This window comes from Periophthalmus magnuspinnatus, chromosome 16 (genome assembly GCF_009829125.3).
Source record: "Periophthalmus magnuspinnatus isolate fPerMag1 chromosome 16, fPerMag1.2.pri, whole genome shotgun sequence".
NCBI lineage: Eukaryota > Metazoa > Chordata > Actinopteri > Gobiiformes > Gobiidae > Periophthalmus > Periophthalmus magnuspinnatus.
Window position 1 is genome coordinate 27895384 of NC_047141.1, and position 14699 is coordinate 27910082.

The 14699-nt window shown below is 38.0% G+C and overlaps 2 protein-coding genes across 2 annotated transcripts; both read left to right on the forward strand.

The window, feature by feature from the left end:
- Positions 1–667: 667 nt before the first annotated feature.
- dap3 (death associated protein 3) lies at positions 668–4878 on the forward strand. The gene is made up of 13 exons (XM_033981581.2): positions 668–831; positions 1010–1051; positions 1131–1244; positions 1617–1718; positions 1791–1899; positions 2294–2386; positions 2466–2596; positions 3104–3184; positions 3312–3476; positions 3844–3903; positions 3972–4061; positions 4358–4475; positions 4558–4878. Exons 2-13 carry the CDS (start codon positions 1013–1015, stop codon positions 4641–4643), a joined length of 1188 nt encoding a protein of 395 aa, XP_033837472.1. The 5' UTR covers positions 668–831; positions 1010–1012; the 3' UTR covers positions 4644–4878.
- Positions 4879–5287: 409 nt separating this feature from the next.
- gba (glucosidase, beta, acid) lies at positions 5288–14679 on the forward strand. Its single transcript, XM_033981580.2, has 12 exons — positions 5288–5415; positions 5581–5649; positions 7801–7992; positions 8056–8202; positions 8877–9010; positions 9462–9634; positions 9705–9794; positions 10151–10298; positions 10887–11111; positions 12746–12909; positions 12988–13104; positions 14133–14679. Exons 2-12 carry the CDS (start codon positions 5586–5588, stop codon positions 14236–14238), a joined length of 1560 nt encoding a protein of 519 aa, XP_033837471.1. The 5' UTR covers positions 5288–5415; positions 5581–5585; the 3' UTR covers positions 14239–14679.
- Positions 14680–14699: the final 20 nt, after the last annotated feature.

Sequence of the window (14699 nt, forward strand, 5' to 3'; positions counted from 1 at the left end):
TCCAGAATATAATTCGGACCATGTTCATGTGGCCAGAGAAGGAATCTAAACACCGAATATGGGGATTTGCCCAGGGGAGAATGCTGGGTATTTGGGCACTTAATAAAATGGCGACGACTTGGCAAAATCAATAGGTTGACCAAAAGTTCAGCAGCTCCGTCGCGATGGTTGATGTTGATATGGCCTCATTATTAATGTCTCTTGAAGACTGCGCCGTGGGCCATCAAAATGCATATATTTTTCCTAGTTCCAACCGCATCTGTAAACCAATCCCATTAGGCTCCCCAAAAAATCCCAAAAAATGCACAAGGTGGCGCGCGCGACTGCATTGTGGCCTAATAATTATTTAAAATCATACTAAGGTGAGTTTTAGAGCAGCTGTATTGTATATTCTTTCAAATATTTGCCACTATGAAATGTTGAAATAGACTGGTGAATGGAAAAAGGGGCTTATGCCAGTTGGTCATGCCTTTACATCTTTGTTCAACAAACAATTCTTTGAAAAAACAACAACATTTGAACCTAGAGATGGGAAAAGCAAACAGGACAGCCAGGCACATCTCAAGAGCAGGTAATGAAAAAGGTGCCAAAGTCAAGCCCCATTTTACTCAGTCGCCTCTAAATCCTGCAACGTGATTGGTCCGTGAGTTTTGTGCCCCGTGACGTTACATCCGGTTTGGAGCTGCACGTTCTCGGCGCTGGCTAGGTGCTGGCTAGGTGCTGACTACTGGGGTGCAGGATTTTACCCAATAATTTAAAATCTAGCCTTGTTATTTATACTTCAGTTAATGACACGTAGCGGGGGATAGTGTTGGTGTAAGTGATTAACAGGTAAGTGAACATAATCACTTCTTTTTGCCATGAAACGCCTTTTACCCACTCATGCTAGCAGCGAGCTAAGTTGACAAGGTTACAGGAGGCCACTGATTATGAGTGCAGCAAGTCTGGTAGTGCCATTTATTCAGCTTAATTGTGCCATAAATTAACCAACACTGTTTGACACTTTCAGACAATGGCACTCCAAAGGCTGTCATTACGAGTACGACAAACTGTAAGCCATTTGCTACAAGTTGCAATGATTGGTCCTCCCTTCCCAATGTGGTTTTCACTAAATGTCTAAATATTTTCAGATAAATCATGCTAGAGCCCTCCATTCCACCTCTTTCTGCCAACAACAGGAGGCTCTGGCTGATCACTCATACCCAGACCAGTTTTCCATCTTCAGAAGCCCAGAACATGATCCAGTAAGCAAACCTTTATTTTTTAATCACTGTACCTTATTCAAGTAATATATAAGTGACTAAAATCTGATGACAGCCAAAAAAAAAAAAAAAAAAAAATCAGACATCGATGTTTATTGCACATCCTTTTTAAGTTTAGATTATCAAGTATTTTCATGGTGTATCATTTAAAAATGCAGTTTTTTGAAGTGAAATGTGATAAATTTGAAAATATATTGTCTGACATATATTTAAATTTTACATCAACTTTTAAATACAAATTGGATGTCATGTCCAGACAGGCTTTTTTGCCCTTACTTGAATCAAGATTGTATACTTACTTAAGTTAGAATTTTTGGCTTCTCTACTCAACCCCTACCTTTCTCTGTTGCCCAGGCATCCCAGACAGAGAACCATATCGGACAGTTTTACACAGTGCCAGCTTCGCATATTCACACGCTCTTTCCCCATGGGCTCCCTCTGCGATACCAGCAGCAGGTACGTCTTACCGTAATTATCTGTTTTTATGTCATGTCTTAACTTTGATTAATGCTGTATATCTCTTTTCAGATAAAGACTTTTAATGAAGCGTGTGTTATGATAAGACAACCAGCCCTTGAGGTTATCTCCTATCTTAAACAAACAGACTACAACAAACCTGCACTGCGATATATATTTTGTATCCTTTACACAGTTCAAGTCGGGTGTGCTGCCTGTCTATTGTGCAGATGCCAAAATCAGTGCTACCGTAGCCTAACACTAATATTGAAAGTAGATACATATTTGAACAAATATTGACACTGGAAAAAAACTAAATTGGACCTTTCTGGATTGGTTTAACATTGTCTGGATCTATATAAGAAATGCCATAAGATCCCTATTAAAGTCCCTATTGTTTTTGTAGAAATCCACTTTCTATTGTTAAATCAAGAGGTTTTTTTATTATTGTAGTATCAAAATTGTTAAGTATTTACTATTAAAGTGTAGGATTTATCATCAACATTATTATTATGAAAATTTCAATATTGTAAGTGTCATTAGTTAAAGTGTTTTTACCTTAACACTATGTTCAGATGGGACAAACGGCAGTGGAAAGACCATGTCCCTTTGTCACACAATTCATTTCTGTTACACACAGGGTTGGCTCGTTCTGCATATTCCTGATGGTAAGTGCCACAGTACATGCTTTTTTGTCAACTCATTGTTTTCGGATGTAGTGCATCACTCTCTATTTCCTGTTTACAGCACACCGCTGGGTAAAGAACTGTAAAGAGCTGCTCCAGTCTTCCTTTAATTCTGCTCGATTTGATCAGCCACTGCAAGCCACAGAATGGTTACGCAACTTCAGGATTACCAATGAGTCTTTCCTAACAAAGGTATATTCCTTTGTTACTAGGCCTGTCATGATAACAAATTTTGAAGCTTGATATATTGCCTAAGTAAATATAGATGATAAATGATAACACTGAAACTAATTTATGCCACTCACACAAAAACCCAAGACCAGATTTAAACAGCAAAAATAATTCTAAATGTACAATATTGTTAAAAAAATGTACTGCAATAAATAAATAAGTAGCAGAAGTCATAGAAGTTATTAATTCTACCTTTTTTGGCTTAAATCTGATCATATAGCCAAAAATAACACAAAATTTCCCAGTAGTGCCAAGAAAAAGTACACATAATAAATATTGACCCCCACAACATATTGTTCCATCTTTCATATATTGAACAATAAGTATTTATCGTGACAGGCCTATGTGTTACCTATGTAGAATATTTGCACTTGTTTGTATTTCTTATCAAATTATAATGTTATTAATTGTTTTCAGTACAATATATAAAGTTAGCTATATTTGTAAATCAAATAATTGTTTTTCCAGATAAAGACAAAACATCGCTATGTGTGGACAAAGAGAGAGTTCACAGAGGAAGGAAGTTTGCTGGGAGAACTAGTGGATCAGGTGTGTATATAAATAAGAATATCCTTTATACATGTTTGTTTGTTTGTTTGTTTTTTTTACATTTTCCACATTTGCTTACCTTACAATTATGTATTAATCAGTGTTGTTGGTTTACCTTCTTCTGTAGGGTATATCTCGTGTGAAGAGCAGCAGTGACGTTGTGGGTGCCGTGATGAAGGAGCTGAGGTTACAGAGTGGTCAGTCTGACGCAGCCTTCCGATTGGTCGTGGCTGTGGACGGCGTCAATGCGCTCTGGGGAAGGTCCACTATTAAAAAGGAAGACAAGACTGCTGTGAGATTTAAATTTATATAGACTTGGTATAAAGGTGCACTATGTAACTTTTATGGTGGGAGGTCTGCTACTTACTTGTCTCCATGGAGATGTCCTTGCTTTGCCTGGAGTGGCATTAAACATATCTATATTGCATTTATTTTGTTATGGGTGCTCAAAAATACCTTGGAAAACATCACCTCTCCACAGATCTGACCTGTAACTTGCCTGGTGGAGTCTAAAATGAAGATGGAGGTTTAATGTCATAGTGTGGAACATTTCATGGAGATAAGCAGGTGGTAAACCCTTCACTAGTAAAGTTACATAGTGCCTCTTTAGCATATTTTTTCTTACATGTCTCTAAGTCTTAAGCTTTTTTATTTCTTAGGTGGATCCAGATGAGCTCACGTTGATTCATAACGCAAGGAAACTAATGAAGAATGACTGGGTAAGTGAATCATACAAATATTTAAACCTGAGTCTTAAGAATATTAATGATAGTTTTATTGTTTTCAGAATGGAGGAGCCATCATCACTACTTTATCTCAGACTGGATCACTTTACTCTCCAAAATTATCATATAGGCCTCAGGAACTGCTGGGACAGGTGAAAGTCAATTAGATTAATTTTTTTATTTATGCCACTTATGCTGTAATCAAGGGATTTGTTTTAAATATTTGTAATTTAAAATTCAAAATTGGAAGCAGTAGATAGTGTTCCTAAAAATAAGTTATAATATAAAACCCCACAATGTTGAGCCTGATATTTTCTGAACCTGAAAAACTCATGAGAATCTTCCTTATTTGTTATGACCACATGAACCTGACTTGTTTGCTGTTCTCTAGGCTCATATGCATTCACATTACTTTTATTAACACACACCTGCTTTTGTTCCTAAACAGAGAGGTTTTGACTGCATGGATCCCTTTATCCCTGTGTCGGTGCCCAACTACAGCGAGAAAGAATTTGAGAGCTGCTACCTTTATTATATCGACCGCCACTGGTTGCAGCATCCACAAAGTAACTCAGTTTTGTATTAGATTTGCATTTTACACTTTGAAAGCCTAATTTACTCATAGCATGTTTTATGTGTTTTCAATAGGTCATACAGAAGAAGGGAAAAAAGAACTAATCTTTTTGAGCAACAGAAATCCGTGGATGTTGGACAAAATTTGTGCGTTCTTATAATGTCAGCAGTGGGTTTCAAAGTGATTTCAAACAAGAACCTTTTACCATCGAGATCAACAATTCTCAATGCATTATTCCATCGTTTGAATGGTCAAAAGCTCTCAAACGGGTGGCCATAGCAGGAACTGAAACACATGAATAATAAATATATATACACGTAAAACCGCAGACATCCATGCACTGTATATTAAATACTGTAAAGTTGTTTTTGTAAATAAATGTGTGCTTTCATATTAAAATGGTTTATGTTTGATTCTTATTTTTCCCTTTTGGCACAATGAGTTTAGGTGAACTACCACTGTTATCGTCTCATTAAATATAATTATTAGCTCTGTCATATCATTTTTTAATCATAACTACTAGTGAGTACGTAGTAATGTTTAAAAAGTGCACTATGTAATGAGGTGTTACAGGTTTGCCTCAAATGTTCCACAGCATCTCGTTTTAATTGCTTGAAAAGTTGAATATAATACACGAGAAGATGCCAGAAAAGAAAGAACATTACTACGGCACGAGGAAAGTTACATACTGCACTTTTATTTGTGATGCAGTATTTTATTCAGTATTTAATCAAACGTGTTTAGCACCATCTGCTGGACGGATAGTGGTAGTGCATTGTGTTCACGTGACTACACCAGATCACGTGACCACTCGAGTTTCATTTGTTAAAGCAGACTACGTGGGGAAAGTAGACAAACAGCTCTAAAACAGCTCAGAAAATACCTTGGTTTAACCTCGGGACATGACCCAATCTCTGCTGGATACTTCTCAGGTAAGAGTGTGTTTTTTGTACAATGCTTTTGACAATAAAATGATAAAATATGATGGTGTCAGCTAAACTTCTCCATGTACAATGTTAGGCTATGGTCAGTCACTGGGACATTAGGTTTACCTGCTTTGTGAATGATCCTACATTTATCTTTTGTTCTTTTCACAGGTAAAATGGTGTTGTCATTGGCACCTGCGGTTGTAGCTCTCTACTTCCTGACTACACATGTGATAACAGGTAATAACACATAAACAGGTGGGGGAAAAGTACACTTAAAATGTACTCTATGGCTTCAAAATAAGAATACTGGTCTAAGAAATTAACCAAGAAAGAGTAACAGTGGCCAAATAGTAAGAGTCGATTCTGACATAACTGACGTATCTAAAGGAGCAGCATTTAATATTGACATAAAGCTTTAACAGACCAAAAAACTCCCACAATACAAAAGAATGTATTGCAAAGAGGTAAATAAAACAGAGGCCTTAACTTACCAAATTTTCTATTCTATTATTGTACTGTTAATATCCACACAGTGTTATTTTGTGCAGTATCAATAATATTTTGGACTCGGGTTAAAGAACATTTGGATTTGGAGCACATGGATTTCAGGGAATACCTCTTCTATCCTCTTTAAATTGTAATCCTTTGTTTTCTTTGTCACTTACTGATAGAACTTTTGCAATATGGAGGAGCCGTGGACTGGTTTCAGGGAGTTTTGGCTTCTTTTATGCCATTATCCTTAAACTTCAATCTGTCCATTACCACTTTATTAGTTTTATGCAGGGCTTTCCTAGCTCTCATAGTATTCCTGAAGCTACCATAATCAATATGGAGATCAAGCCCTTTCTGAAAGCTTTATTATCCACAATATATAGCTTTTTATTTTCTTCTCTCTCATCTGATCATCTTCATGTGGCCTGGTCTGAGGAACTCGATGTGGAGATTGATGATGAACGTGGAGGTCCGCTCTTAAACACATTCATTCCTCTTCAATCTGTGCTCAACACTATATCATTCGATGTAAAGTGGTCCATAGAGTGCACTGGTCTAAGCCCGAATCTTCCTTGGCACTGAGCCTAACTGTGGAAAATGCAATTTAGGCCCAGCTGATCTCACTCACCTCTTTTTGACCTGTCTTGTCTAGATATCGGGACACCATCTTTGAATCTCTTTCTGTTATTTGCAATGCTAGAGTTCAGAGGTCTCCATTGACTACTTTTTCTGGGATTCTTTTGATCACTCCTTGTCACCCTGTTTTATTTATCGTGTAGCGTTTCTTATATTGTTGGCCAGACGTATCCTGATGCGCTGGAAAGACCCTCACCGCCCCTCTCACTCTTACTGGATAAAAGACGCCCTCTCTTTCATGAAACTGGAGAAAATAAGGCCCTCTCTCAAAGGCTCTGACTCTAAATTTACTCAAGTCTGTTTATTTTAATAGATCCTTTTTCAGTCCAAGTTTTAGTTTGTTTTCATAGCTGAGAGTTTCGACTGCTCACTAGCGGGTTTTGATGCTGTCTTCCTACCGATGGAGACAGGACGACAGTGCCATCTGCAGTCTGACTTCTTCAGGACAGTATCCCGTGTGTGAGAGTAATTAGGCCCCCTCGTCCCGGTTTAAAGTCCCGTGAAGAAGTCGGACTGCAGATGGCGCCAAAACCTGTTTAAATCAGCTGACCGGACACGTCACAGCAACATCACATGACACTCTGAGGAAGACTAGTGCGCTAGAGAGCAGTTAAAGCTGTCAGGTATGAAAACAAACTGATAAAATAATCTATTAAAATAAATTATCGGAAGTCTAGGCGAACCTGGACTATTACTGAAGTCTGGTTCTGTTTTTAGATCATGTCTTTGACGCTGACCCCATGAGTTGTGTTTTATTTCATATATTCATGAGTATCAAGTGGTTCATTTTACTTTGCTAAATGTTTCAGTAGCACATATTCTGTTTTTTGTTGTTGTTTTTTTTGCCTTTTTTGTAGACTTTTTTTGTTTTCTCCAACTGTTAGCTGTGTTTTATTTCTCTCTTTTTAAGGTTTATACATTGTAAGCTGTTAATATCGTATAGTAACCCTTGATGTAACACCTTTCTATGTAAATTGTCTGTTATTCTTTGAAAAAATATAAATTAATCATACATTAAAAACAAAGCTTTTGCCACTTGCAGACTTAAACACAGTACTTTAAATTTACTCGAACAAATGTAACTGCATACTATACTATCCTTTTCTGTAAATTAAGGGAATACACTCTCAGTCTCATGTTATATTATGTTTTGGCTGGCCAGGCAATATGACTGTGCTTAGTAATACTTATTTATATTTAATTACATTTATTTATTGTAGTAAATTTGACAACATCTAACCTTTTATAATACCCCTGTAGAAAGCACCAGATGTGTTCCCAAGGACTTCGGCCATGACTCCATCGTGTGTGTCTGCAATGCGACTTACTGTGATGATATGAAGTTAATCGCCCTACCTCCCGTGGGAAAGTACTCGTCCTACCTGAGTAACATGGCGGGCAGCAGATTTGAGCCGGGACAAGGAGTGTTTCAGAAGAACAGCACAGGATCAGGTGAGGTTATTTCTGTATACAAGCTGCAACAAAATCCTTCAATAAATGTTTTGTCTTCTTTAGGTGTCAGGATAAACATCAGCCGCAGTCAGAAGTATCAGAAGATCAGGGGTTTTGGGGGAGCTATGACAGATGCTGCAGCGATCAACATCATGTCACTCTCCTCTGGTGCTCAAGATAAACTCTTAAGACAGTATTTCTCCTCTGAAGGTACGTGCATGGGGTCAGACTAACAACTAAAATGTTTTGGCTTGGTTTGATCAGCCCACATTTGCAAAAGATGCAAGAAAATTATTATTATTATTATAAGAATTACTATTGAATCCTACTAAATCTTGAAAGAAAAACAAATAATAATCAATGTTAAAGAAAAAAGAGATGTAGAGATTAGCTAATTTGGGGTGCCATATGTATAGATATCTCCCTAAAAATAATATACTTGTTCGATAATTTTAAGAGTAAGTCCAATCACATGCTATAGAAATCGTATTGTTGTAGACTTTGTAATTCATTGTAAACTTGCATTGATGATTTTAACACAAACATCTGACCTTTTGACATCAGGCAATACTTTTTTCTCATATTCATCGATCATAATGTTTTAATAAAATATATCAGTATATGTTTTTTTTTTATAAATTAAGATGTGTTCAATATTAATTTAAATGCTTAATGCATGTTAGACTTTTAATCTCTACCTTTTAATTCCTTCAAATTTCTCATCTGATCATTAACAATTTGAAACAATTTGATCTTGTTTTGATGAATTCCTCGGCTCTATTTTACATACGTCAAGTTTAAGTAGGATTTTCATGTGTATCTTTTGTATTTTTAAGTATTAACGATGGATCACTTTGCTTTACCCTCACGTTGTTCTCACGCAGGTATCGGCTACAGTGTGGTGCGTGTTCCCATGGCGAGCTGTGACTTCTCCACTCGTTTGTACACTTACGCTGATACGCCCGAGGATTATAACCTCAACCACTTCACCTTGGCTCCAGAGGACACTCAACATAAGGTCCGTACTTACTCATTTATAGATCAGAGTTTTGATTACATCTAGGGTAATGGGGCAGAAAATTACAGGTACATTTTATTGGAAGTTTTCAAAAAATTTCCCGCAGGAACTTCAGCTCAGAAATATGGGAAGTAAAGCAGTGAGTTTCAACTTTGTCAGGTTTCAGTGACCTCAGTCCAAGTTTTCCATGTCATTAATCTTGAGGCTAAATGTTATTTCAGCAGGCAACTATCCAACAATCACGTCTTGACTCTAAAATGCAAACCACCTTTTCCACCGCTTGTAAAAAGATAATTTCATAAGTTAATTTAAGCTGGCAACAGAGAAGACCTTGAACTTTGTGCCAGTTTTCATGTGAATAGACAGTAAAAAGATACATCACCCATAAACCAGGTCAAAACATCGGCATCGTGACAGATATTGTTTGTATTTAACTGTCTTCTCTTGTCAGATTCCTCTTTTACTGAGAGCCCAGAGCATGTCCCCAGAGCCTCTCTCTCTGCTGGCCAGTGCATGGAGCGCCCCCGCCTGGATGAAGACCAATGGTGCACTTATTGGAAAAGGCTCTTTGAAGGGATCACCTGGAGGCAAAGAGCATAAAACCTGGGCACAGTATTATATCCGGTGAGCAAGAGTGAATTTTACATTAAGTAGCAGCAGGAGGGCACAATGACTTCTGCTTTTTTGTTTGTAGGTTTTTTGAGGAATATGCAAAATATAACTTGACCTTCTGGGCACTGACGACGGGAAACGAGCCGAGCGCAGGGAAAATGACAAACTACAGGTATCCTCTAATGTGAATGTTCAGCAGTTAAAATTAGGTCCAGTGTTTTCCATAGGTCAATAAAAATAATAAAAATAAAATAAATAAATAAATAAAATATAACAATAATATATAATTAATAATAATAATAATAATAATAATAATAATAATAATAACATTTTAGTCCTAGATAAAGACCATTTTTAACAATCTGTCGTTTTCTATTTAACTGTCTTTTTCTTTTCGTACTGTATAGTTTTTGGTACGAAAAAAAGAAGCAAAAGGCACCACATTACATCACATCTATTTACTGTGGAATAAAATCAGACTAAAGAGGCCACTACACTGTTTCAAGGGTCTTTGTGTTTTCTGTGCAGTTTCCAGGCTCTGGGGTTCACGCCCGAGGAGCAGAGGGACTGGGTGGCTCTAGACCTGGGCCCTGCGCTTCACTCCTCTCAGTTTAAAAACACTCACGTCCTGATCCTGGATGATAATCGACTGTTGTTGTCACACTGGGCCAAAGTGGTGAGTCAAGGGAACAACCCTGTATTATTTTTTGTTAGTTGTGCTTAGATTCTAAAGACACAGACGACATTGGCTACATGTACATGCACCTCCAAAATCTGAGCTTTTTCAGATTTCTGGTTATTGAAATATCATATAAAAAATTAATTCTGATGTGAGTAATTAGATTTCTCTGAGATTGCTCACACCTGTGCAGGTTTTTACAAGGAAAATTATGCAAAAACGGGCAAATTAATGTGACAAAGACAAAAACGTACTTTGTCGATTGATTAACTGGCACATATCACCAGATCTAATTATTCTAGTTAACTGTTTTTCACTGGGCATGTTACCGTGCCTATTGACCATTGATGTTAATGATTAGGTATGTACCTATGCCAGGGGTGAGATAAGATAACCATCTGTATGTCCATTCAATGAGATTTTAATGCAAGCTCATTGTAATAAGTATTTAATTAATATTAATAAACTAAGACAGATTTTAGAGCTCAATATGGCATCACTTCACATCACCTATTAGACTGAATGGGAGGTAGATAAAACATATTACAAAAACCGTAATGTAAAGTGTAATTCTGTTTTGTTTAGGTGTTGAGTGATGTGCATGCTGGCAGGTACATTCATGGTGTTGCAGTTCACTGGTATTTCGACCGCCTTGTTCCACCTGGGCCAAGCCTGGGGACCACCCACCACCTCTACCCCGAGTATTACCTGTTTGGGACAGAGGCCTGTGAGGGCTTTACTCCAATAGACCGAGGGGTGAAACTGGGGAGCTGGTACAGAGCTGAACAATACGCACATGACATTCTAGAGGTGACTGTTTTTAATTAATTTTTTTGTGATGTAACATTTTCTTTAAAATTTAATCTTCGTGCATTATTCATTTACTTCACTCTCAGTGGTGGTACAGCTGCCCTGGGGTAGACTGACAGAAACGAGGCTGCCAATCTGCGCCATTGGCCTCTCCAACCACCACCAATCAATCATTCACACACACCACATTCATATTAGGCCATGTGAGTAAAGTGTCTTGCCTAAGGACACAACAGCAGTTTTGCCACTGGCGCCCCACTGTGGCACCTATGGTAATATTCCTAGCGGTCTCATCAAAGTACTAACCAGGCCCAACCCAGCTTAGCCTCTGAGATCTGATGAGATCAGACTTTGACAGGAAAGGTGTAGCCACTCAGATATGCAAAACATACTTGTTACATACATTGATGTTTATTTTTCTTGAAATCTGATTTTTTTTTTGCAACTTTTTGATACATGTCTGTGTAATCCCTCAGTCGTCCTGTACGTTCCAGAACTCCAGGTTCTTTTCCTAATTTTTTGATACATTTCTAAAATTTATTTTTTATGTTTTTATTTAGTCATATAGTCAATGACAAGTTTTCTTAACTTAAAACAACAATTCTGATGTTATCTTGTAGAACAGACTGTCCACCCCTAATACTGTCTACATGCTACAAAAGCTGAAACAGGTCTTTTGTCTCCTGTCTGCCTCTTTATAAGGGAAATGGGACTCCCTTCTATTCATTTTGCATGTGTGCATTCAGGCCTTTCCTCTTAGGAGTCAAATGTTTTTCCAGTTTAGGCTGTGTTCACACCAGCACACACCATATGAAACTTAGACTAAACGTGGACTAGACTAGGACCAAATCAAGTCTACCTAAGGTGAGACTGTGTGGTCTCACTTATTTTGGTGCTGGTTTGGCCTTGGTTTTAGCCCAGTTCAGTTCTGATGTAGACCTGGTTTGGCCCAGTTATAGTCCTGATTTGAGGTACACACACACACACACACACCACATTGAACCTGGACACCTGGACTAGACCAAGACTAAACCAGGACTGGAACAGAACCAAACCAACTGAACACTGGGACTAAACTGGGCTCATACCAGGACCAACCTAGGACAAGTGGGAACGCAGTCTTGAATTACATTTATTACCTCAAATATTTCTGTGTAATCCCTCAGTCGTCCAGGTCTGAGCCATGGCAAAAGATGAAGTTTAAATCTTTCAACTGGACAAATCGCTATTCAGCTTTTAATGACCCTGCTATTGTTCTCTTGGCCTGGATCTGAGGATGGAGTTATAGATGAGGGAGAGATGATGTCTAAGGCCCCCATTACTGTTTAAGGAAGGATTGTCTTTCCTAACAAAACAGCGTCTTTAACTCTCCTCTAGACCCCAGTCTGCCGTACAACTCCATCTCAAAGCCACTAACCACTCCTTTGAACATAGTGAGGTTCAGATTTTAGCCAGAGAAAAGAAATGGTTTGAGAGGAGGGTTAAAGAAGCTATTTTTGTTAGGAAAGACAATTGAACAGTTGACAGATTTAAACTTTGTCTTTTGCTATACCTCAAATATTGTTATAGATTGAAAATTCATAAAATCTGTGGAAAGCGGCACATGGACGACTGAAGTTATGTGTTTGCTACAGGACTTAAATCATTACGTGGTGGGTTGGACCGACTGGAACCTGGCTTTAGACCAGACTGGAGGACCAAACTGGGTTAAAAACTTTGTGGACAGCCCTATTATAGTGGATGCACAGAATGATATCTTCTACAAGCAACCGATGTTTTACGCCATGGCTCACTTCAGGTATCAACATTGTTTTTGTGATCCTTTTTCATCTCAGCAGAATGCCTTACCTTGAAATGATTTATTCATTTGACACAGCGCGTTTCTGTGGAGAGGGTCTCAGAGAGTGGGAGTATCTGCCAGTGTCAAAACAGAGCTTGAATACACAGCCTTTATCAGACCAGACGGAGCAGTGGTGCTAGTTATATTAAACAGGTAAGTCATCATTTCTAGTGTTAATGCATTTGCCTTTTTGGACACTCAAGGTTGCTTTATATTGTATTCACTCCCCACGTACACTGCCTGGCCAAAAAAGAGGTCACACACTCTCACCTTTAGCTTTGATTATGGCACACATTCACTGCGGCGTTGTTTAAATTTCGCTTCTGCAATGTCACAAGATTTATTTCCATCCAGTGTCGCATTAAATTTTCCACCGAGATGTTGCATTGATGATGGTGGAGTCTGACGCTGCACAAAGCTTCTCCAGCACATCCCAAAGATTCTCAATGGGGTTAAGGTCTGGACTCTGTGGTGGACAATCCATGTGTGAAAATGATGTCTCATGCTCCTGAACCACTCTGTTACAATTTGAGCCTGATTGTCATCTTGGAATATGCCCGTGTCATCAGGGAAGAAAAAATCCATTGATGGAATAACCTGGTCATTCAGTATATTCAGGCGTCAGCTGACCTCATTCTTTGAGCACAGACTGTTGCTGAACCTAGGCCTGACCAACTGCAGGAGGCTCATACCTATTTGCTTAGTTAAATCCAGGTGGCGACTTTTGTTTTTGGTCAGGGAGTGTATGTTGTCAATACCAATGAGGGTTGTCAAGAAAGATCAAAACCCATATATTAATTGATATTGCAACTACTATTAAAAGTAGATGGAGCAAGTATTGATAATCTCCCTGATCTTTTATGAGGTACTGCAATGCGACCACATAGTAAAGTTAAATAAACATTATTATTCACACATTAGTTGAAAATTATATTATATTGAATACCATGTACAGTGTTACTGAAGACTCTGTATCAAAGTTGAACCACTGTCAACCACTCACCACTATTCTCAGTCTAATTCCCCTTTTTTGTTGTACGCCATTTTACCATGATTGGACAGTTTTCATAATCCTCAATTTGTTTAAACCTACACAAACTTAACTCAATACTAACTCCGTAGACCCTGAAGGAAAAATGTATGAAGTCTGACTTGTCTAACTAAAGTCTCATCTTGTTTAGGTCGTCATCTGAGATAAACTTTGAGGTGTGGGATCCTGAGGTTGGTTACTTTACCTCCACTGCTCCAGCTCGCTCCTTACTCACTTTTGCCTGGAACACACTCTGACACTTATTTTTGAAGCCTTAATTAGAGGTTAGAGATATGCCAAAATATCCTATCAGCATTTCAGATTTGATCACAATAAATATATGCACTTTACTTTCTAGTTTTAAAATATCTAAGCTAAATCCTCTGAGTGTTTTCCAGTGGTTGCTTAAATCCAAAGAGACAAAAAAGCTGCATTAAAGAGAAGACCACTGACCTAACCTCCTAATTGGACGACTCATTGGCACACAGTCCCATCACAACTCATCTTGTTATGTCACTCACCTCTCACCTTAATGACTGCACTTCTTAACTATTCTATGCACTGATATTTCAGGAACAACTGGAAAATCAAATGTAGAGATAAATGACATTACCTAAACTGTGAGATGTATGGTCCATGCTTTTCATGTTTACATTTGTAATAAACTCATGATTTTATGGCCTTTTATGGCTGTTTTTAGCAGCAATGTGCTTTTGTT